The 23,120-nt window shown below is 42.2% G+C and overlaps 1 protein-coding gene across 1 annotated transcript; it reads right to left on the reverse strand.

The window, feature by feature from the left end:
- Positions 1–13,450: 13,450 nt before the first annotated feature.
- On the reverse strand, positions 13,451–14,437 carry LOC138851098 (uncharacterized). The gene is made up of 3 exons (XM_070079552.1): positions 14,407–14,437; positions 14,011–14,156; positions 13,451–13,916 (listed from the first exon to the last, which is right to left on the reverse strand). Exons 1-3 carry the CDS (start codon positions 14,435–14,437, stop codon positions 13,488–13,490), a joined length of 606 nt encoding a protein of 201 aa, XP_069935653.1. The 3' UTR covers positions 13,451–13,487.
- Between the last annotated feature and the right edge of the window lie 8,683 nt (positions 14,438–23,120).

Genomic DNA, 23,120 nt, shown 5'->3' on the forward strand with positions numbered 1-23,120 from the left:
AAAGGGGGAGGGGTTGATGGTGTGAAGCCTTGTGCTGGCTCTGGGGCAGGAGGCCCTGGGATGAATGAAGAGAGGAGGAAGGGTTGGAAACTATAAAGAGGCCTTAGGTGTATGACTGTGAACGTAAATGGACTGTGTAATAGTGTGAAGAAGGAATGGTTTCGAATGTTTCTGTATAAATATAGGGTGGATGTAGTGTTCCTGCAAGAACACAATTTCAAGGAGGGAAGAGTGCTCGAGGTGGAGGGGTTTCAGGTCATGACTCTGCCATCTGCACGTCTGAAAGGTGGTGTGGGTATATTGATCAGGGAGGCAAGCCCGTTTGTGTTGCTGAGAAGTGAGGGGGGAGGGGGGGGAAGAGTATTGCGCGTGGATGGGTGGTGGATGGGACAGCGGGTATCTTTTGTATGTGTGTATGCACCAGCGGAAAATGATGTGAGGGTAAAAAGGGATTTTGTATGTGAAGAACTAGTTTTCTTCTTACGTGGTTTACCTGCAGTGGCCGTCGTTGGTGGGGACTGGAACTGCGTTATTAGGAGGGCTGACGTGGAACCAAAATGGGCGGGGCACGTGTCGGCGGCCTTGCGAGATCTTTTGAGGGATATTCAGTTGCGGGATGCGGTTGGAGGAGGGGCGTGGGAGGTAGAGCACACTTTTGTAAGACGGGGTTACGCTGCTAGGTTGGATAGGCTGTATATATCTCAAGGGGTTGGGTTGACATTTTTCCGTACAATAGAAGTAGCTTATTTGGATCATCGGGCGGTAGTAGCAGAGGTGGCGTGGGAGTCACTAGCAGGTATATCTAGGGGATATTGGAAATTAAATACAAGTGTGTTAGGTGATGAGGAGGGGATAGAGGGATTTGCAACGCTGTGGGAGGGGTTACGTGCAGAGATAAATGGGGTAGAGGATGTGGTGATGTGGTGGGATGGTGTGGCTAAAGAACGGATTAAGCAATATTACGTAAAGGAAGGGAAATGTATCAATTCTTTAAAATATGGGCTTGCTAACTATTTGGAGGATAGATTACGGGGTTGTTATGCGAGGGGGGCGGTGGCGGGCACTTATCCAATGGATGAAATTATGGCAATTAAAGGGAGGCTGCGTGAGGTACAGGATGAGAGGTTCCAAGCGGTGAGGGTACAGGCGGGGGTGGAAAAGGTGTTATGGGGCGATAGACCTTCATCGTGCGTATTGCGTAGGCAGAAACAAAGACAGCAGGCAATGACTATTCCATGGTTGGAGGTTCATGAATCGATAGGAGGGTACAGGGAGGGGCAGGTCATACAAGCTACGGAAGGAATGGGGGCGTTTGCTGACAAGTGGTATGAGAAGTACTGGCAACGAGAAGGGGTAGAGGATGGGGTTTTAGAACAGGTGTGTGGGAGTGTGGTATGTCAGTTGCGTAACAGTGATAGGGAAGCACTGGGTGGGGAAATAACTGAGGGGGAAATATGGAGGGCTTTAAGTGGAATGCGAAAGGGCAAAGCACCGGGAATTGATGGACTCCCGGCAGAGTTTTATCAGCAGCATTGGGAATTATTGAGGCATTTTCTGGTTAGGTTATTAAATTGCATGAAGGAGAGAGGTGAGCTGGGTGAGAAGCAGGCAACGGCTGTCGTTGTATTGGTACCGAAGGGTAAGGGGCAGCATACGCTTCGGGATTACCGGGCGATCTCGTTGTTATGCGCAGATTATAAATTGTTTGCGAAGATTTTGGGAAATCGGGTCAAGTGCGTGGTGGGGCGGGTAGTATCAAAAACTCAGTTTGGTTTGCCAGGGAGGTCTATGGTGGAGGGGCATGGGTTACTTAGGGATTTCGTGGAGGCAAAAGGAGGGGGGAGGGAGGGAGGTCTGGTGGCGCTCGATTGGCAAGGGGCATACGATAGAGTGGATCGGAAAGCATTGAAAGCCATCCTCAGGGGTCAGGGGTTTGGGGAAGAAATAGTGGGCTGGGTTGAGGCGTTGTATGGAGGTGCAATGGCGAGGGTACAGATTAATGGTCGATTGGGTGGGAAGATTGTAATGGGTAGGGGACTTAGGCAGGGGTGTCCTATGTCACAATTATTGTTTGCGTGCGTACAGGACCCCTTTTATAGATTGATGGAGCAGCGTATGTGTCACGTAGTGGAACCAGGTTGTGAGGTTGCGAGGGTTTGGCCAGTTTTAATTGGATATGTCGATGATACAACTGTTCTGATCAGGGAGGGGATGTCAATGGACACATTAGACGGGGTAGTACAAATGTTCGCAGGGGCAACTGGTATGAGGGTAAATTCAGATAAATCCATGGTCATGGGGTTAGGAGCTTGGGCGGGTAGGGTTGATTGGGGTAGTGCAGTTGTGAGGAGGCAGGTGAATTCGTTAAAAATCTGCGGTCTTATTTATGCAGACGATCTAACTGTGGCACGCATGGAAAACTCGCTTAGGATGGTAGAAAGGATTCAGGGACGCTTGGGTGCATTGCTACCTTATCATTTGACCCTTGTGCAGCATGCCATTGTTATTAATATCTTACTGTATAGCAAAGTATGGCACGTGGCAGCCATGTTTCCATTAACTGGGCCAGCAATAACGAACATACTTAGGAAGGTTTTTAAATTCTTGTGGGGTTCGAGATGTGATTGGATTAAGAGGGATGTGGTAATGTTACCTGTAAGTAAGGGGGGGCTGGGATTGCTGGACTTAAAGCGGATGGTCAAATGTGTCTTCATTAAAAGGGAGGTGATGAGGGAAAGTGTGGGTGGGGGGGGTTTGGCCAGGATCCATAACAGATTGCAACGGATGTATACAGGAGTTGAGTTGCATGAGTGTGAAACTGTGTTGAGGGCTCTGGCGTGGGATCGAGAGCCAGCAAAGGTTAAAATAGGTAGGTTGTGTAGATTGTTAGCCGGGAGGGTTGTAGCGCCTGTAGAGGGAATTTTCCCCATGCATGCATGGGGAAGTATATGGAATAGGTTGAGTAGGATGAGGTTGCAACCTCGTGTTCGGGATGTAATGTATCGTTTTCTGCACGGCATTTTACCGTCGGGTGTGGTTCTACGGGATAGACGAGTCGTTGACGGGGGGATGGGGGGATATGTGGTGGGGAGGAGTCGGCTTTTCATGTAGTATATTTTTGTGATGGACTGAGGAGTGTCAAGGGGTGGTTAAATAGGGTGATAAATAGGATAGGAGGTAAAGGAATATCTGTATTGAGAGCATTAAGTCTCGACGTGGGGGGTTGGGAGGAACGTGTAATCAGAGCTGTGGGATACATTATGGCAGATTATATCTATATAGTGTGGGGATTGCGGGGGAAACAGGTTACTGAGGTGAAGAGGAGGGTGTTAGCGTTAACGTTCTATAAAACGGTATGTAGAAATAAGGAAATTTATGGGAGGAGGTGGGTGAAGGATTTTTCAGAGGGATATAGGCAACTTACGTTACAGGTTTTATTAGACTTGTAATATACGAGGGAGGGGAGGGTATGATTGGAAAGTGTTGCTGGGGTAGGGAAGTCAGGGGTGAAAACAGGGTTGCCTCCCTGGTAATGGATAACAAATGTTTGCGAGAGTGTTGGATGAGTGATGCGTGAGTGAATAATATGTGGACCACGGGTGCTAGCACCTGTGGAGCTGGCCAGTTTTTGTGTGACTGGACTTTACACTTATTATACATATTGTGTGTGGTAATATTGATTTACGGTAATGACATTGTAATTTGGAGATTTGCTATAATAATTGCATGTATTTGCTCCAACTTGTTTTCTAGGTGCCTTGCACTGCATAGTGTTGATGCTGTGATCATGCACGGTGTCCAGAGATATGATGTGATATGTTTGTATTAATGTCTGTGCATTATTGTTCGTCACTGGTGAGCTGCAATTTTCAGTTTTGTTTTGAGAGTAAAGAGGTTAATGCACGTCAGATAGTGTAAATAAAGTTGGGCAACAGTGGTGTTATAGGTTTTTGTGGTTAGGTGCGTGCTAGGCACAGTCTTTATGTGTTACTTATGTCATGGTTATATTTTATGTTGTATTGTACTGTTGTCAATAGCACTATGTAATGTCCATATAAGCTGTATAGAGTTTGAATATCATAGTTGAAGCTGTGTTATTGTTTTAACACTGGAATTGCATGTTTAAATGTGTAGAGGCTTACATGTGTTGGATTTTGAGACTAAGTTTATTCTTATGGTTTTGTAGTAATTTTGTATGTCTTTGTGACTTTTCTATATCACCATTGTTGTGTAATACATATTATGTAACTGAACCATTAGGACAATTACATAAATTAATGTTTTGATCATTGCTGTGTGACTTTAGATTAGGAAACATTCATTGTTTATAGTATGTTAGGTTGTAAATAGTGGGGTGGTTGGATAACCACGGGGAGGGGGGGGTAATATGTCTGTATAATATGTTCAGTGCAATGCATTGCATGGTCTGTAGTCGATTATTAAGTACTATTTCGAGGGATGTGTATATAAAAGTGTTGTTCATATCATGTAATTCTGTTGAGTAGCTCCAACAGGTTTGGGTTAAGTGATAGGATGAGGGAGCAGGGAGGGGGGGGTGTACCCACACGGAGTTGTAAGTGTGGTGTGTAATATTAGCTGTAGGGAGGATTGTGTTAATTTATAGACTTAAATGAGTTTTACATATTATATTTTCGTAATGTCATGTTTTAAATAAAATATAAAAAAAAAAAAAAAAAAAAAAAAAAATGTACTGGAGAATGGTGCCGTGCCGATCTTCTGGGCATGTAGCTCTGAATCGTGGTTTGGAACATCGAGCCATTGTTGATGACGGTAGGGAGGGAGTCATAGGTGGACGTGACTGTTGACACACTGAGTAGACAGTGACTCCATCACGAGTAGAGATTCTGACGAACAGAGGTACGGGGATCTCACCACCACAACACTTGTGAAGCAGTTGAGTTATAACCCCACCATGCAACACTGGTGGGGTTATAACAGGGGGACGGCTGTTAGAATGGTGTGTAGCTGATTGTGTGTCGGCTATGAGTTGAAGGGGGACAAGTGTAGGTATAGATCCCAGATTGATCAACTGATCTTTTAAAGATCTATGCTGCCCGTCTTATCTCACCTGTGTCGGATAACCCGAGCCGACAATCAAGGTTAAAATAAATACAAAATAACACACCAATCGAGAAACATTAATATGATAGGCAAACGGCCTTTAAAAAAAATGATGAGGATTTAAATGATGATGTTATACTACACAAGTCCATATTATGACAGGAAGAATTTGCAACATAAAATCCTAAAGAGCAAAGCTCTTGTTGAAACCAAATTAACACAAACACATAATTAAATAGGAGTGGAATGAATACTTACAGATTTGATGGGAGCTGAAAGTCAAGTGGGGGGTAACAGGAATGATGCACCCACCTACCAGAACAAATATACTGCTCCATAAACTACCACCACCGTTCATTCATACTTCCACCACTTCTATCTAATGAACTTTTCCCTCACAGTACTTTCCATATCCAGGACTCAAGTCTGGCCTGCCTGTTTCCCTGATTACCTTCATAATTGTTATCTTGCTCACACTCCAAATCATGAAAACCATTTGTCTCCACTCCCTCTTATCTAACACATGCTTGCCTGGTGGAAGCCCAAGCCCCTCTCACACAAAGCCTCCATTTCCCCTTTCCTCCAACCTTTCCTAGGATGACCTCTACCCTGCCTTCCTTCCACTACAGATTTATACACTCTCCAAGTTATTCTATTTCGTTCCTTCCTCTCTAAATGTCCGAACCACCTCACCAACCCTTTCTCAGCCCTCTGGATAATATTTTAAGTAATGCTGCACTTCCTCCTAATTTCCAAACTATGGATTCTCTAAAAAGTACCATACCATGGGCGGGGTTAGAACCCGCGATCAGAGAGTCTCAAAACTCCAGACCGCGGGTTCTAACCCCGCCCGTGAAATGGTTTGTTTGCAGTCGTGTCATTTTGATTTCGTGAGTTATGGATTCTCTACATTATATTCACACCACACATTACCTTCAGAAGCGATATCTCCACTGCCTCCAGCCTTCTCCTTGTTGCAACATTCACCACCCATGCTTCACACCCATATAATAATAATAATAATAATAATAATAATTTTATTGTAGCATGATACATGTTTGTACAAAGGGCTATAACAATTGGGTGTACCTGCCAAAAGCCCTTTTATATGTAGAGCATTTTGTCTAAACTTCTTATGATTAACTTAACATTAACAAGGCAATAACAGTGCAGTAATTTTGTATATATGGTCATCAGGTGAGTTACAATGAACACAAAAAATTGACTATTCTATTAGATCATGCTATATGGCTTTAATAAGTTTGGTAGAGAAGAATTACAGTTTTGATTATTAAGCTAAGGTGGACACACAAATGATTAACATTTGAGACGATTACAAATACTGAGAGAAAGTATATACTGATTATAATGTTTTAACTAAGTTAATGATATAGAGCAAATGCACATACAGTTTTTACATATTTATTTATGATAGGCTGGGATAGGTTAAGGAGATAAGGTGTTTTCTAAGTGTAGTTTTAAAAATACTAAATGAGTCAGTGGTTCTGGAGATTTTGTACACTTAGTTTTTGAAAAGATTTAGCCTGACATGGGGAATGTCATAGAGATTTTTGTACCTAGTGTTGTTTTTGGTTTAGAGAGACACGTAAGCAAACACTATAACATATTTATTAGAAAACGTTTCGGTCCTGGGACCTTGATCACTTCTAACATACAGAGGTAGAAAGACATTATATATATAGGCGGAGAGTGAGATGTGACGCACGTGACCTGAGGAATGTCATAAGAACATAAAAATGGAGGAACACTGTAGAAGGCCTACTGGCCCATGCGAGGCAGGTCCTTATCAAAACAACCTATGCCTATGATGAGGACCAGTAGACGATGAAATCATGTGACTCCTGTGTTGTTGGGTTGGTGCTGCTTAAGTATCATGTATGCCAATGTTTTTGAAATTTTGTAGTTTCCAGTGTTGCGTTCTATAGTGTCGGTGACGGTGATTAGTGAGGCTTCTAGGCACCGTCGGCGTCTGAGGTCTGGTTCGGTGAGAACGAGTTGTGCCTCGTTCCAGTTCATCAAATGCCCCGTGGAGTCTCTGTGGAGGACACAGGCGTTTATACCACCTAGTGTTGTGTCCATGGGTCCTATTACAACTGTCAAAAAAGTACTTCAGGTCGGGAATTATATTAGAGTTAATTATTCTGTAAATGTAGGTGGCACAGTAGTACGAGTGAATGTTTTGTACAGTGAGTAGGTTTAGGTCTTTGAAAAGTTGGGGGAGGGTGTTGTCTAGCTGCGAATTGTGTCATCATTCTCACTGCAGCTTTTTGTTGGGTTATTATTGGCTTTAAGTGATTTGTCGTTGTGGAACCCCAGGCACAAATAACATAGTTGAAGTAGGGGTAGATCAATGAATATTATAGTGTAAGTAGTACTATTTGTGGTCCATAGTAACGTGTCTTTGAGAGGATGCCAAACTGTTGGATATGGGTATTGAATTTCAGGTTGCTGTCAAGGTGCAGACCCAGGAATTTTCCCTCATTATGTTCAGCAATAAGGATGTTGTTAAGCGTAATGTTAAGTTGGACCTCACTTGCTCTACTTTCAAACATATTGTAAAAAGTTTTGTCTGTGTTCAGTGTAAGTTTATTCACTTTTATCCAGGTTACTATATTTGCGAGTTCTTCTTAACAATAGCTTTGAGTGAGGCTAGATTAGGGTGGGAGATGACAAAAGTCGAGTTGTCAGCAAAAAGAATAGGCGCAAGTTATTGTGACACGCTTGGAAGGTCGTTATGTATAGAAGGAAAAGGAGGAGACTAAGAACGCTTCCCTGTGGTACACCAGTGTCCGGAGGTCTTGTTGAGGAGGATGTGTCCTTCATAGAGATGTATTACTTTCTGTTAGTTAGGTACGACTTGATATATGCAAGTGTGTGGCCTCTTATACCGTAATGATCAAGCTTGAGGAGCAGGATGATGTAGTCTACTGTATCAAAAGCTTTCTTAACCTTTTGTCGGGTATTCGTTTTTTTTTTCAAAAGCTATGTAAATTAGGTCTAGCATTTTTATTATTGCATCATTAATCCTTTTGTTTCTCCTGAAGCCAAACTGGCAGGAGTTAAGGATGCTTTGTGATGTTATCAATGAATGTAACCTTTGTGTATGAGCTTCTCAAAGATTTTGGAAAGTAAAGGCTAGTTTGATATTGGCCTATAATTGTTTACATCTGTTGGGTCACCACCTTTGTGTATTGGTGTAATCCTTGTTAGTTTGAGTGATGCCTGAAAAGTGTTGGTTTCTAGTGATTTGTTAAAGAGTAATGCAATGGTGAGTGAAAGGATTTGAGCCGCTCGTTTGTAGAGTAGTGGTAATCGAGGTTCAGACATGTATGCGCGGAGCCCTAGACCGACAAAATGTGATAAGTCACGAGGGAGCCTTCACCAAATTCAACTTGAATAACAAGAACATAAAATGGGACCAAGTAAACCAAGTCCTAAATGATATAAGCTGGGAAGATAGCCTAAGCAACACAGACCACGACTTATGCCTAGAACAGATTAACTCAGTGGCACTCGATGTATGCTCAAGGCATATTCCTTTAAGAAAAGGGAGGAGTAGATGTAAAATAGAAAGAAACAGGCGCTCCCTTTACAGGCGACGGAAAAGAATAACAGAGCGGTTAACCTTGAGTACTGGTAACATCTCAAAGAATCTGATATTTCATTTCCTTGCCTTCAATCCTGCAAAATCATCTATCATATCATCAAAATTAATGATTTTCCCTATACAGGCTTGCTTGTACTTGTAATCCTATAATAGGCTATGTAGAAACGAAGGATTTTTCTCTTAGGTTGCTGCAGCAAATTGGAGAAGCAGCCCAGCCACCGTGGAGAGAAGACGTCGTCGTTCCTGCTCTTCAGCTGAGCAACTCTGAACACTGTTGCTCGAGATTTTTCTTGGGTTATCCTGAGTAGTTCTTCACCAGAGCTGAGAGGAAACTTGTTTGCAGTCACTTCGAGCCCCATCCCATCAAGAGGGTAAGGCGGTGACTTGCTTGCTTGTTCACCCCTCTCATCCCCATCCCTCCATCCTTCCCCATCCTCCCCTCACCCAAACATCAACACTGGCCCGCACACTTAACACACTACATACATTGCTATCCTTCTGACTTTTCTATCTTCTTCTTTTTCGGCAACTTCGCTTTGGCGAGTTAACACAAGGCATTTTGACCATCCGGTAGCCCGTGTGGTTTTCTAAAATTCGGCCGATCTTTGCCTTGGGCCCTTTCCCCTCACTACTCGAGGGTAGGCTATCTTAGGGGCTGACCTTCATAAGTCAGCTGACATAGGATGTTAGATTAACATTAAGGAAAGATCCCTTTTTGTTAAGAAACTCCTCTGCCAGATGTTCCTTCCTAGACATCATGGCGAGGATACGTGTAAGATTACGTATTGATGGTAATCAAATGTCAATGAAAGAAATTCTAACATGTATTTGCTCCAACTCAACTGTTGCTCCAGTGGATGTTTTTCAAACCCACGCTGGAGCAGTACTTCTCCTCTCTTCGGAAGAAGAGTTACTTCAACTGCTGAAGCATGATGTCATTGACAAACTGAAGACTTCTGGTGTTACCCCAGTTGCACCTGAGAGCTATCAAGCTCAGAGGACTGTGTTTGTGGCCAGAATCAACAGTTTCATGAAACATAGCACAGTGAATGAAATTGTTGAGGACATTAATACAGAGAATTCTGAATTTAGGGCTGTAGAAGCACATAAATTCTCTAATCCTAACAACAACAAGGTAACCTTGAAGTTAATACTTGAGACACCTGAGGAGGCCAAACTTGTGTGTCAAAATGGCTTCAAATGTTTTGGCACCAGATGTACATCTGACCAAATCTCTCTTGAAAGATTTGTCAGTGTGACACAATGTTTTAAATGTTATGCCTTTGGTCATAACACCAACAAATTCAGTACTCAAGGGCAAATTTGTAGCATTTGCTCTGGCCAACATTCTTATCGCGACTGTAATAATAAAAATACACCCAAATGTGTCCTCTGCAACGGAAAACATCATGCTGTTTCTGCTATTTGTCCTGAAAGGAAAAAGGAAATGCAGAAAATTATTGAAGCCAAGAAACTGTCCACTGCTAAGAAGACCACTCCCCAGGCACCACCAACGATGTCCCAAACTTCCTTCCCAGCTCTGCCTGGATCAAGTGGGACTCCTCAGGTCTCTACCAATGGTTCCAATGTTTGGAATTCTGCCCCTCTTGGAGCGCCCCAATCTAACCCTCACTTACAACATACACAAACGCAACAACAAGGTTCAGTCTCATCTCCTATGTCTCAGGTATCCACAGCCGGGGATATGACGAGAGCACAACTGATGTATATGATGGCCAAAGATATAGTGGGTGGTGACATTCAACTCTGGAGTTTACCTGGAGTTTACCTGGAGAGAGTTTCGGGGGTCAACGCCCCCGCGGCCCGGTCTGTGACCAGGCCTCCTGGTGGATCAGCGCCTGATCAACCAGGCTGTTGCTGCTGGCTGCACGCAAACCAACGTACGAGCCACAGCCCGGCTGATCAGGAACTGACTTTAGGTGCTTGTCCAGTGCCAGCTTGAAGACTGCCAGGGGTCTGTTGGTAATCCCCCTTATGTGTGCTGGGAGGCAGTTGAACAGTCTCGGGCCCCTGACACTTATTGTATGGTCTCTTAACGTGCTAGTGACACCCCTGCTTTTCATTGGGGGGATGGTGCATCGTCTGCCAAGTCTTTTGCTTTCGTAGTGAGTGATTTTCGTGTGCAAGTTCGGTACTAGTCCCTCTAGGATTTTCCAGGTGTATATAATCATGTATCTCTCCCTCCTGCGTTCCAGGGAATACAGGTTTAGAAACCTCAAGCGCTCCCAGTAATTGAGGTGTTTTATCTCCGTTATGCGCGCCGTGAAAGTTCTCTGTACATTTTCTAGGTCGGCAATTTCACCTGCCTTGAAAGGTGCTGTTAGAGTGCAGCAATATTCCAGCCTAGATAGAATAAGTGACCTGAAGAGTGTCATCATGGGCTTGGCCTCCCTAGTTTTGAAGGTTCTCATTATCCATCCTGTCATTTTTCTAGCAGATGCGATTGATACAATGTTATGGTCCTTGAAGGTGAGATCCTCCGACATAATCACTCCCAGGTCTTTGACGTTGGTGTTTCGCTCTATTTCGTGGCCAGAATTTGTTTTGTACTCTGATGAAGATTTAATTTCCTCATGTTTACCATATCTGAGTAATTGAAATTTCTCATCGTTGAACTTCATATTGTTTTCTGCAGCCCACTGAAAGATTTGGTTGATGTCCGCCTGGAGCCTTGCAGTGTCTGCAATGGAAGACACTGTCATGCAGATTCGGGTGTCATCTGCAAAGGAAGACACGGTGCTGTGGCTGACATCCTTGTCTATGTCGGATATGAGGATGAGGAACAAGATGGGAGCTAGTACTGTGCCTTGTGGAACAGAGCTTTTCACCGTAGCTGCCTCGGACTTTACTCTGTTGACGACTACTCTCTGTGTTCTGTTAGTGAGGAAATTATAGATCCATCGACCGACTTTTCCTGTTATTCCTTTAGCGCGCATTTTGTGCACTATTACGCCATGGTCACACTTGTCGAAGGCTTTTGCAAAGTCTGTATATATTACATCTGCATTCTTTTTGTCTTCTAGTGCCTTTAGGACCTTGTCGTAGTGATCCAGTAGCTTAGACAGACAGGAGCGACCTGTTCTAAACCCATGTTGCCCTGGGTTGTGTAACTGATGGGTTTCTAGATGGGTGGTGATCTTGCTTCTTAGGACCCTTTCAAAGATTTTTATGATATGGGATGTTAGTGCTATTGGTCTGTAGTTCTTTGCTGTTGCTTTACTGCCCCCTTTGTGGAGTGGGGCTATGTCTGTTGTTTTTAGTAACTGAGGGACGACCCCCGTGTCCATGCTCCCTCTCCATAGGATGGAAAAGGCTCGTGATAGGGGCTTCTTGCAGTTCTTGATGAACACAGAGTTCCATGAGTCTGGCCCTGGGGCAGAGTGCATGGGCATGTCATTTATCGCCTGTTCGAAGTCATTTGGCGTCAGGATAACATCGGATAGGCTTGTGTTAATCAAATTTTGTGGCTCTCTCATAAAAAATTCATTTTGATCTTCGACTCTCAGTCTGGTTAGCGGCTTGCTAAAAACTGAGTCATATTGGGACTTGAGTAGCTCACTCATTTCCTTGCTGTCATCTGTGTAGGACCCATCTTGTTTAAGTAGGGGCCCAATACTGGGCGTTGTTCTCGATTTTGATTTGGCATTGGAGAAGAAATACTTTGGGTTTCTTTCGATTTCATTTATAGCTTTTAGTTCTTCCCGCGATTCCTGACTCCTAAAGGATTCTTTTAGCTTAAGTTCGATGCTTGCTATTTCTCTGACCAGTGTCTCCTTGCGCATTTCAGATATATTGACCTCAGTAGGGTAAGTTGGTCGATCTAGAAACACTGCCGGATTCCAGGATAATGACCATGGAAAAGAATGTGATAATGGGGGGTCTGCATGACCTTAGGGCTGACAGGGTAGGAGTTTAATATGTTTAATCATCCCCCAAGGGGATAGAGAGACTTATTCCTATGCATTACTAAGTAGGAACAGAAGTAGAACAAAGGATTCAGGTGGCCAGGTGGCAGATTCCAGGATAATGAGAGTGGAAAAGAATGTGATAATGGGGGGTCTGCATAACCTCAGGGCTGTCAGGGGTACAAGTTTAATATGTTTAATCATTCCCCCAAGGGGATAGAGAGACTTATTTCTGTGTATTACTAAGTATAAGAAGGTAGGTAATGATCACTTCTGACTCCCCAAACTCTATCACTCTGATAGATGGGAGAGGCAGTACAAAGGATTCAGGTGACTGGGTACAAGCTTGCCATCTCCGAGGGAGTCCCCCCCCCCGGTCTGCAACTCACTGACGCAACTGTTGCTACTTCACAACACTGCTGGGTTTAAAGAACGCGATAATGGAGGGTAGCTGGTCTCCGAGGGAATGTTGCTCGCCCGCCCGTACCTCAGCAAAAAAAAAGGTTCTTCCCGGTACTACGGTACTGTTTATTCTTGCAGCTGCTAGATCTTTCCAGGTGGGGGAGGCTTAAAACAGTGAGAAAGGTCATCTAGGGAAGACCTTTGTGCTGATAGAGCTCTTATAGGAACTTTGACATATATATTTTCCTCTTACCCACTCTCAGATGGTGCGATATTGTTTATATATATATATGTTTAGACTAGAGAAGATAGTAATATATAGTTATATGTAAATAAAAATCAGAGTTTGACAATATTTTTATTAATTCACATACAAAAGGGCAAAGCTGTGCAAAGTTTTTTTTTTTTTTAGCGCGAGCAAAGGGGCGAAACTGTGCAAGTTTTAGTGGTTAGACTGAATGACTGCGCTCCTCCTGTTCACTTTCTGTAAGATTGATAACCTCCCGCTCGAAAATGATTTCCTTTTCAGGTACATCATCATCTGCCTTTACTCCATCTGCTGTCTTTACTCCATCTGCTGTCTTTACTCCATCTGCTGGCTTTACTCCATCTCCAGCATTTACTCTCACGTCGGGGGTTTTCCCTTCCTTCTCCGACTGGTTGTCAGGGTGCGCTTCAAGGTCGGCAGTTTGTTCAGCACCTGCTGCGGCAGTGACCTCAACAGAGTCATCAGATTGAGCAGTAGCGAGCGTAGAGATGTCCACAACGAGGTCATCAGACTGACATGAGGGAAGGCTCTGCGTTTCATCGTTGTCGAGATCTGGTTCTTTCTTCATAGGCTCCTCTATATCAGATGAACTGTTCCCATCTTCCACAGGCTGTAAGTCATAAAGAGAACATATTTATCACTTTCAAATAAAGGAGTGGGACTCGTCTCTAATCTACCAAAGGAGGGAAACATAGAAGACATACCCTTTCCTGAGGAAGTCTATGTTTGCGTTTCCTGCTATCATCACAATGACACTGGTTTAGGAGTTTGATGCCGGCGTGTTCCTTCCCTTCCAATCTACGAGCCGATAAAATCAAAACTTTACAAATTCTGACTGGCCCAGTGAAAACTGTTGAAGAAAAAAGGAGACTCAACTTTAAAATTATTATAAGTCTCTTGCGCTCGTTTGTTTCATTAATATTCAAAGAGAAGTATCCAATCTACCAGCCGATAAAATCAAAACTTTACAAATTCTGACTGGCCCAGTGAAAACTGTTGAAAAAAGAGACTCAACTTTAAAAATTATTATAAGTCTCTTGCTCTCGTTTGTTTCGTTAATATTCAAAGAGAAGTTTTAGCAAAATAAGTGTCTCGCTTACCAGAATCGAGAATGTCTGCTTCCTTCACCATGATGAGAGTAAAAGGCTATGGGGAGGTCAGCCTCTATCTTTTGCGGGGAAGACAGCTTCAGCGGGCTCTTATATACAGCTCAGAGAGGACCTTACCAGCCAGGAGGGGTATTTGGGGGATACTCTCGTCAGAGGTGACCTTCCTCACAGAGGGAAGCACAAATATAACCTTGACTACTTAGGCAAAATGTAATTTCACAAGGCGGTAACATTTTAAAATTCTCTCTAGCATATGCTATCACTAATCTGTCATTGATAAAAAGCGATTTTTCCGAGAAATTTTTTTTAAAAAAATATAAAGCTCTTTCTAATCCCACAAGGCTTGCTTTATGAATAAACATCATAACATATAGACCGCAAGTGAGTGAAAAATCACTTTGTGTTCTGCCGGATAAACGATATAAATATTTAATTTTATTTAGTTTAAAAAAATTTTTTAAATTTATGCCATAATTCTCTGGTTTTTTCCCGTAACTGTCAAAGAAGAAGGATAGACTATTTTTCTTGTCCAAGAGAAGAGAAAAAAAATGACCCATTACTTTTGAACTGTACGAAGGAAGAATATTACTTACAAGCACTATGGGCCTGTCTGAGGGATAGCCATCTAATCTTATTTGCTGTAGAGCGTCTATAGTGAAACAGCCAATATATGTGACTTTATTTCCTAGGGCGGGAATTAAACTATTATTTATTTCTGCGCAATTCATTTTTTATTTATGCTCGCCCATCACAATGAACAGATCTATTCTGGTCGATGGATAAAACACCAGTGGTCTGAGCAAATAATAAAACTACCTTATTATGAGGGGCGGGCTTAGAGAACTGTAATTCAATTCTCAAGTTACCAGATTTTTCAATCGGGAGAGCGTCTTCCACTTGGCTGTCTGTTAAATTGAAAATATTGATGGTTCGCCCGGAGGCGAATGATTCATAGAGAATTAAATTTTCTTCCTCAATGCCCAGAGAGTTAATTGCTTCATAATATAATTTACTATAATGATGGGGGAAATCACTGCTTATGCGATAAACTGTATTATTATTAATACAGGAGGGCCCCGCTTTACGGCGTTCCGCTTTACGGCGTTCCGCTAATACGGACATTTCAAATTATGACCAAAACTCACTATACGGCTCCCCCCACCTGACTTTCTAATACGGTCACCGTGCCCCACCCTGTTTGTTTACATTCTCCATGAGCTCAGTAAGCACTAAGTCTCTCCATTTTGTCTGGAAACTCCAAAATTTCAAATGTTTTTAAAAGTTATTTCATATTTTATATATACTCTGATAATTATACTTATGTATACCTGTACCTAAATAAACTTACACACATCAAGTCATTTAAATGTCGTATATTACGTTAATATACACATTTTCATTAATCCATCCATGATATTTTTTTCAAAATTATATAATAAACACGATGCATAACATATAAATAAGATAAATACACCCCACAGTAGAATAAATAAACATAAATGTGAGCTGTGTAGCAGACGACTTGCACAAGTGGTGATAATAACAATACTGAGTCTCATTAAATGTCGTATATTACGGTAATATACACATTTTCATTAATCCAGCCATGATATTTTTTTCAAAATTATATAATAAACACGATGCATAACATATAAATAAGATAAATACACCCCACAGTAGAATAAATAAACATAAATGTGAGCTGTGTAGCAGACGACTTGCACAAGTGGTGATAATAACAATACTGAGTCTCATTAAATGTCGTATATTACGGTAATATACACATTTTCATTAATCCAGCCATGATATTTTTTTCAAAATTATATAATAAACACTATACATAACATATAAATAAGATAAATACACCCCACAGTAGAATAAATAAACATAAATGTGATCTCTGGTAGCAGACGACTTCCACAAGTGACGCCATAATAACAATAGTCACGGAGTCTCATTAAATGTCGTATATTACGGTAATATACACATTTTCATTAATCCATCCATGATATTTTTTTCAAAATTATATAATAAACACGATGCATAACATATAAATAAGATAAATACACCCCACAGTAGAATAAATAAACATAAATGTGATCTGTGGTAGCAGAGACTTCCACAAGTGGTAATAATAACAATAGTCACGGAGTCTCATTGTTTTGTTTACTCTGTGCCTGGCCTGTCACCTCTCATGTATTCATTCTTTCTCTCTCTCATTTATTCGTTTTATCTCATTTACTTACTCCTGACCCTACATTAAGACTACAAATATTTTAAGGTAAGTAATGAGTGAACTGTATATACATTTTATCGCTCTGGGATGCTTAAATATCATAGAATAGTATGTGTGGGTGGGGTGGCCTGGTGAAATAGCCTGCCTATTACAATACATACCACACTTGATTTCTTACAATAAATACTACTTGTCTCACCCTAGATTAAGACTATAAATATTTTAAGGTAAGTAATGAGTGCACTATGTGTGTATTGTACCTTTTTATTGTTTTTTGATGCCTGGTTCTATTGCTAACTTAATATATGTTAGTGTAAACTTGTTATCTAGTGTTTGTATGCATTTATAAGTGGAAAAAAAGGGTGTTCCACTTTACGGCGATTTCCGCTTTACGGCGGTAGCCTGGAACCTAACCCGCCGTATAAGTGGGGCCCTACTGTACATACAGATAAACTGGCTAGATCCCCATGCTCAAAATATAGACCATTCTCCTTATGTTTTCCTGCATAGGCTGTCATGGGCAAAATTACCATGAAAATTTTGGCGGGAATTACATGACCCCATGGCTGATCTATTAGGAGGCTCGTTTGATTGTGACCTAGCACATAATTTTTACTTAGAGTGCGATTAAAAGTATATATTATCGGCTTTGCGTCTAAGGCTAGAGACTTGTTCAAGGCCATATAAGCTGATGTATATGGGTATACCCTATTAAGCCATAGCTTAGCGTAATTAATATGGAGCTGGTATGTGCTGGCATCATCGTCTGTTTTCAGAGTCCACGCTTGAGGGGATAATTCCAGCCTAATTTTTAAATCGATATTGTCAAGCAGATATTGGTCCAGAGTGGATATGTCCAGAGCCAAGGGAAAACACAGAGTTATGCCCTGTTCTTTATCATTCTTTGTCAGTATCTGTGGTTCTTTTGCCGATGTGCGGGCGAAATAGGCTGTATCGAACAATTTAGTTATACCTTCTCCTTTAAAGTCGGGCAAGAGATACCCCAGTCGGGCGATACTCGACAACTGGCTTCGTTTTACTGAGCTGCAGAGTTTAATGAATGACCAGTAATTAAAACTAGAATTTGTTTCCGTTATTTGCTCGCCCAGGAAACACTGGACACTTTTAAATAACGTGTTGGAAAATCCATTTATCAGAGCGATGTTGCTTGTTTCCCCTAGTGGACTTTGCCCATCAGCCTCTGTTAGAGTCACTCTAAATTCTATAACTATTTTGCCTAAATCTAGAAATGCTCCGGGAACTCCAGGAATTCTAAATTCTAGAAAATTATCTTTTAGTTTTTGAGAGAAAGGAAGGTTTACTGGTAGAGTATCAAAACTCTGAGTGCGAGCTATGGAACTCTCAACTTGTCTCAGTCTATGCGGTCGCGGGAATTGATTAATGACGCTTGAAGAATAATCATTTAACGGGACTTTGAGTCCACTGTTTTCAGCCCCGACACCCGCCATGGTTAATAAGCAACTGTTTATACGAGAGAGAATACATCCGTTTTATAACCAACTTGGCTTCGTCGGCGTTTATTTAACCTGCATTTATTATTCACCCATCGCTTAGCCACCCTGTTTACTCTGCCACCTGTAATAACTTTCTTTGCAACTCCTTTTAAAGCATCTATCCCGTGAGATTTAAGAGCAGCTTTCATGTCTGTTTTTCCAGACTGATAATCATCGACCATTTTAGTTCCAAATTCTACTGCACTTGGCGCAGCCACTCTGAAAAGAAAAGGTAAAGCTCTTTTAGCTAGACCCGCTAAAGCCGAAAAAAATCCCCCACCTCGGACTCTGTATGGCGCGTGAAAAGTTTGTATATCCCCCAGACCAGCTCCCACATGGGAGGGTTTTAGGGAGAATAAACTCCGAAATTCCTGCTCAGAGGGCACTTGAAAGGGTACACGCATGTTTGGCGGTTAGAGAAACAATAACCATTTTTACGCAGAGTTGGTTCTATTTATTTATCGGTCTTACATGTAACACTACGGTAGTGGAATGACCGCTTTCAAAAGACAGATTACGACCAAACTGATCTGTCATTTTGATAGCTATTTTATCTAATTTAGTTACGCATAGAGGTTTGTACATCATGGGATGAGCGCCTTTTGAATAACTCTCCTGAAAGGCGAAAGCATCCAGAATATTGACTAACTGACTGCCGTATATTTGCGGTTCCACAATATCACTATATATTAAAACATAATCAACTCCGGCAGTGGGATCAGGTTTGAATGGGGCAATCTGCTTGGGGAGGGAGGTCCCCTCGGGCACGTCACTACGAAATAAATAATATTTTTCAGCGCTGCTAAGCCCAAGCACCCGAGCTATTCTCGGTTTAAATTGAGCTTTAAATAAAGTGGCAGCATTGTTTTTTCCCGTAAAGGTTCGCGATCTCGTCGAAACTAAAACCCTCCCAATTCCGACATCATAATTGAGTATTTTCCCTTTCGGGAAATGTGCCGAATAATTATCTCTAAAGGCTTTTTTTAAATCTGCTGTTAGCTGTCGATTAATTTCTTCAATAATATGGCTGGCATCTGTCGATAACACATCATTTTTTGGTAGAAAGTGGTGGACTACTGCTTCTGTACTTATTCCTGTTTCAGTAATGTGATTTTGTATAATGTCAATACCGCATTCGGCATCGTCTCTTGTTAGAACATTGAATTTTTTGGGATACAAAACATTAAGCAAGGCTATTTCGTAGTTCAAGGATGGATTTAAAGGCGTCGCAGTAATTATATTTTGAAAGGCCGAAGCTGTATTGTCGAAAACGTCAATATTTTCTAAACTGCTCAAATAGATATATTTCCCCGGACCCCCTCTGTCCATGTTGAGGGACAGAGACAGTATGAGGCAAATACAAAATATAGACCATTATATATATTTTTTAAAGGCTTAAAAAAACTTTAGTTTGAAGACTTTACATTTTTATTTTTTTATTAGTTACAGCATTTAGGAATAAAATATCCACATCATCGTGCTGTCGTTTGCGTTTTCCACGTGAAGTGACCTCGACTCCATCAGGCATGTCCATTTCACGCATGCCACTGTCTCGTTTAGTTCCAATCCCACCGGCTGGACCGACGTCAGCACCGTTGGCACCGCCGCTGCCGCTGCTGCTGCTGCCGCTGCCGCCACCGGCACTGCTGCCACCGCTGATGCTGCCAGTGCCTTGCTTCTCCACAGACAGCTGTAGTATTTCCCGTTCTAGAGCTTCGGGGGAGGCGCCGCGTTCAATTTCCACCTCATCTAGGATGATTTTAGGTACTGCCAAGTATGGGGTCACTGACGGTACGAGCAAGCATGTCTGAATTTCCCGTTTCAGTAATATGTCTTGAAATATGTTAATGAGAGGGAGATATTCAGTGTGCCATTCATCGGCCTGTTTTCTGCTCATGTCAATGTACTGGGGTAAAATTACCCGTTTGATGTTGCCATTGGCTATCACCGCCCGTCCCAGGGACACCAGACATAATTTAAACCAAATTCGTCGATTCTGTTGCGTGTCCTTGCTCAAACCGCGTACATAATGTGTGTCGAGACTACGCTCTAATTGCTGTTGCGCAATTTCATTCTTTTCAAGACAAGGACCCACTGAGAACTGGCATATTAGTGCTGCAAGGTGCGGTCTTAAAAAATCCTCTGGCCTGTCGTCGAGGGTGTTGGTGCATGGTGGGGGTGATTTTAGGACAATTTCCCCGGGTGTGCCCCGATCTGCAGCTATGGCACGGTTCACCAGGATTAGCGATTTTCGCTCAATTTTGGAAAATGGATATTTTTCCCAGAGTGAAAGAGCCGGCTCGTAGGGACGAGCAGAAGTAGCATTGTGGGGATACACGATACAATCCCCATATTCCAGGAATTCTTCGCCCGTTATTCCCCCGACAATTACTGGAAATTTATATTCCATTCTCGTCAACAGTTGGGTTCCTTAGAGTCCTCGCTGAGGGAGTGAGACGGATAATGTTTATCGGTACGTCGGCGGCGGGGTTTAAATACCGCGCTGCTGTAGCCTCCCACTCCTGCGGGTGGGTTGGTAGGGGTTTGGGGGCCGCTCTAGGTCGACATTCGTCTAAGGTGCTTATACAAGCTTTGGGCCCCTTCAAAAGCTTCTATCATATCCCGGAAATCATGCGTAGCATATTCTAAGCGTCTGATTTCAGCCGTCAGTTCTTTCTGATTAAAATTGTCATATAATTTTTCAATTTCATCAAAAGTCTTAGTAAATCTGGTCATGGGGCAATTGACTTTGAAGGATTCGTAGGTTTGCCATAAACTTTGTATCACACGAGCTTTGTAACACACTTGCTGATAAATCTTTCGTCTTGACGTTAATTGATGTAATAATATCGACAAACTGGGGTCCTTTTCTCCTTCTTCATTCAACGGGAGATTAATTCTCTCGGGATAATCAACTGATGGCTGGTCCATTTTTTTTTTTTTTTATGAATAGCACTTCGAGAAGGAACTTCTTGTCTCTATCCTGTCCCGGTATTTACTAAAGCGGCCAAAGCTCTTCTCTCGACTTTATGAAAGCTTAAATTTCAATAGGCTAGCCAGAGCGGCTTTTTTTCCGCGGTCTTTTTAACATAAAAACCGCCTAATAATTGTTTTCTCGCCTTGTGATTTTTTATAAATCTTGGCTCTAATCTAATAAGGGTCACTAATTCCCTTACAACGGGCAAAAGTTTTTTATCGATGTATGCTCGACTGCTTGTCAAAGATTTAATGATTTGTAAGATGTTTAAATTATGGTATGGAGGGAATAAAATACCTCTCTTATCCCACCGAATAAAAGAATTATTCTTGAAAAGATTCAGCATGGATTTCGCGTATGGCAATTCTTCTCTCGTGAAATACAGATCAATTATTTCATTTAAATTTGGGGAAGAGTCCTCAGGCGAGAGAGAAAGACTGTTGTTTTTTCTTGATATTAAAGATAAAAGTATTTCCGGCGGGAGTTTATTATTGCCTATTATTTTCTGTTTCGGATTTTTTTTTTTACTCTTAGACTCGTCGCGGCAACTACCGCGGGCGCGCCCGCCACTGCAGCCGCCGCAGCCGCTGCCACCACCACTGCCGCCACCACCGCCACCGATGCGCCCGCCACCGCCGCGGGCGCCATTACAGCGAGCGAGCTTATTTGTTTTTTTTATGGGGGACTCACCAGTCTCAACAATGAGCTCGGACGGGTGCCCGCTCGTGGGAGGTGGTGGCTCGAAGCGGCAATTACCCTTATGAGGGCGAGTTGCTACGCTGGGGCAGGTGCTGACCTTCTCATCCTTGCTTTGGGCTGGTTTCACTTTCACTCTCGAGAGGCTGGAAGATTCATTCCTACGCACCATAGTGGTGGTTGCGGTGCTTCTGCGGAGGCGGGGAAAAGGAGATTCGTGCTTAGGAGTGGGTAAGATATTTGTTCCATTTTTAAAAATATATTTTTCGGCGGTTAGCCGAGGGATGAGACAAAATTCCTTTACCACCATTTCGATTATTTTTTACTTTATAAAACTACTAATCAGCGAGATGACCAGAGGTAAGAGTGTAGTTAAGATGGCTCCTCCACGCTTCGAAAGAAGAATATTTTTTTTTTATAAAGTGGAGTTCGTTTACGGGCAACAGTGAGAATGTCTCCTCTAAACTTCTTTAATTTGCTCAAAATAGTCGGTTCTACTGTTAGATTTTTCTTAAGAAAATTAGTAAATATCTCAGATATGCAATTAATTTCTTTTTTTTTTAATTCCTTAATAATACGATTGCGAGCTTTAGCTGGAAGTTTGTTTAATAAAATTAATAACTCTCTGTGTTGCACTGCCAGGGGCTTACCCCTGTCTGACATTTTGCATGTCCTTCTCGTGCACCCAGCTATCTGCACTTCGGGGATAACCCACCCAGCTTACCAGATATTCTCTACTGCCGTCAGTTTTTCTTCTCCGTCTCAATATTTTAATGGGAAAAAATTCAGGTAGAGATGTTTCTATTAATTCCTGAGCGTAAAATTGCCCGAGTATTTTTTCCCCGCTCAGGTCGATAAGAGAATATGTGGGGATTACTTGCGAATTATCAACCGATTGGATTTTAAAAATTTCTTCGGTGTTTTGAGGCCAATAACTCTTGTGAAATATCCCCCGGTGGCTAGTTATCCGCACATGCGCTCCAGGAGTCAGTCGTGGACTAGTATGAGGCTGATGAGGACGGGCATTTAAATACATTAGCCCAAACTGCCGACGAATGTCTCGAGGAAGACTCAGAGAATGCACTTGTTGTGGAGTTTGACCTTTCTTGAGAGAGGTGTGAGGAGTTGAGTTGTAAGTTTCTACTATGGCTGGTAATACCTCTATATATTTTAAAGAATTTGTTAAAGTCATATAGCGGTAGATTCTATGCTTAAGCGTGCGAATAGCTCGTTCCGCTATTGCAGCCTTAGTGTCCGAGAAGGTACTGTATAATTTAATATT

Source organism: Cherax quadricarinatus, chromosome 6, assembly GCF_038502225.1.
Source record: "Cherax quadricarinatus isolate ZL_2023a chromosome 6, ASM3850222v1, whole genome shotgun sequence".
NCBI lineage: Eukaryota > Metazoa > Arthropoda > Malacostraca > Decapoda > Parastacidae > Cherax > Cherax quadricarinatus.

Bases quoted from the DNA above. Each gene is read 5' to 3' on its own strand.
- LOC138851098 (XM_070079552.1), bottom strand. From the start codon at position 14,437: ATGGTGAAGGAAGCAGACATTCTCGATTCTG. The intron at 14,157-14,406 runs GTAAGCGAGACA...TTTCTTCAACAG, and splicing joins AGCAGACATTCTCGATTCTG to TTTTCACTGGGCCAGTCAGA. The intron at 13,917-14,010 runs GTATGTCTTCTA...TATGACTTACAG, and splicing joins ATAGACTTCCTCAGGAAAGG to CCTGTGGAAGATGGGAACAG.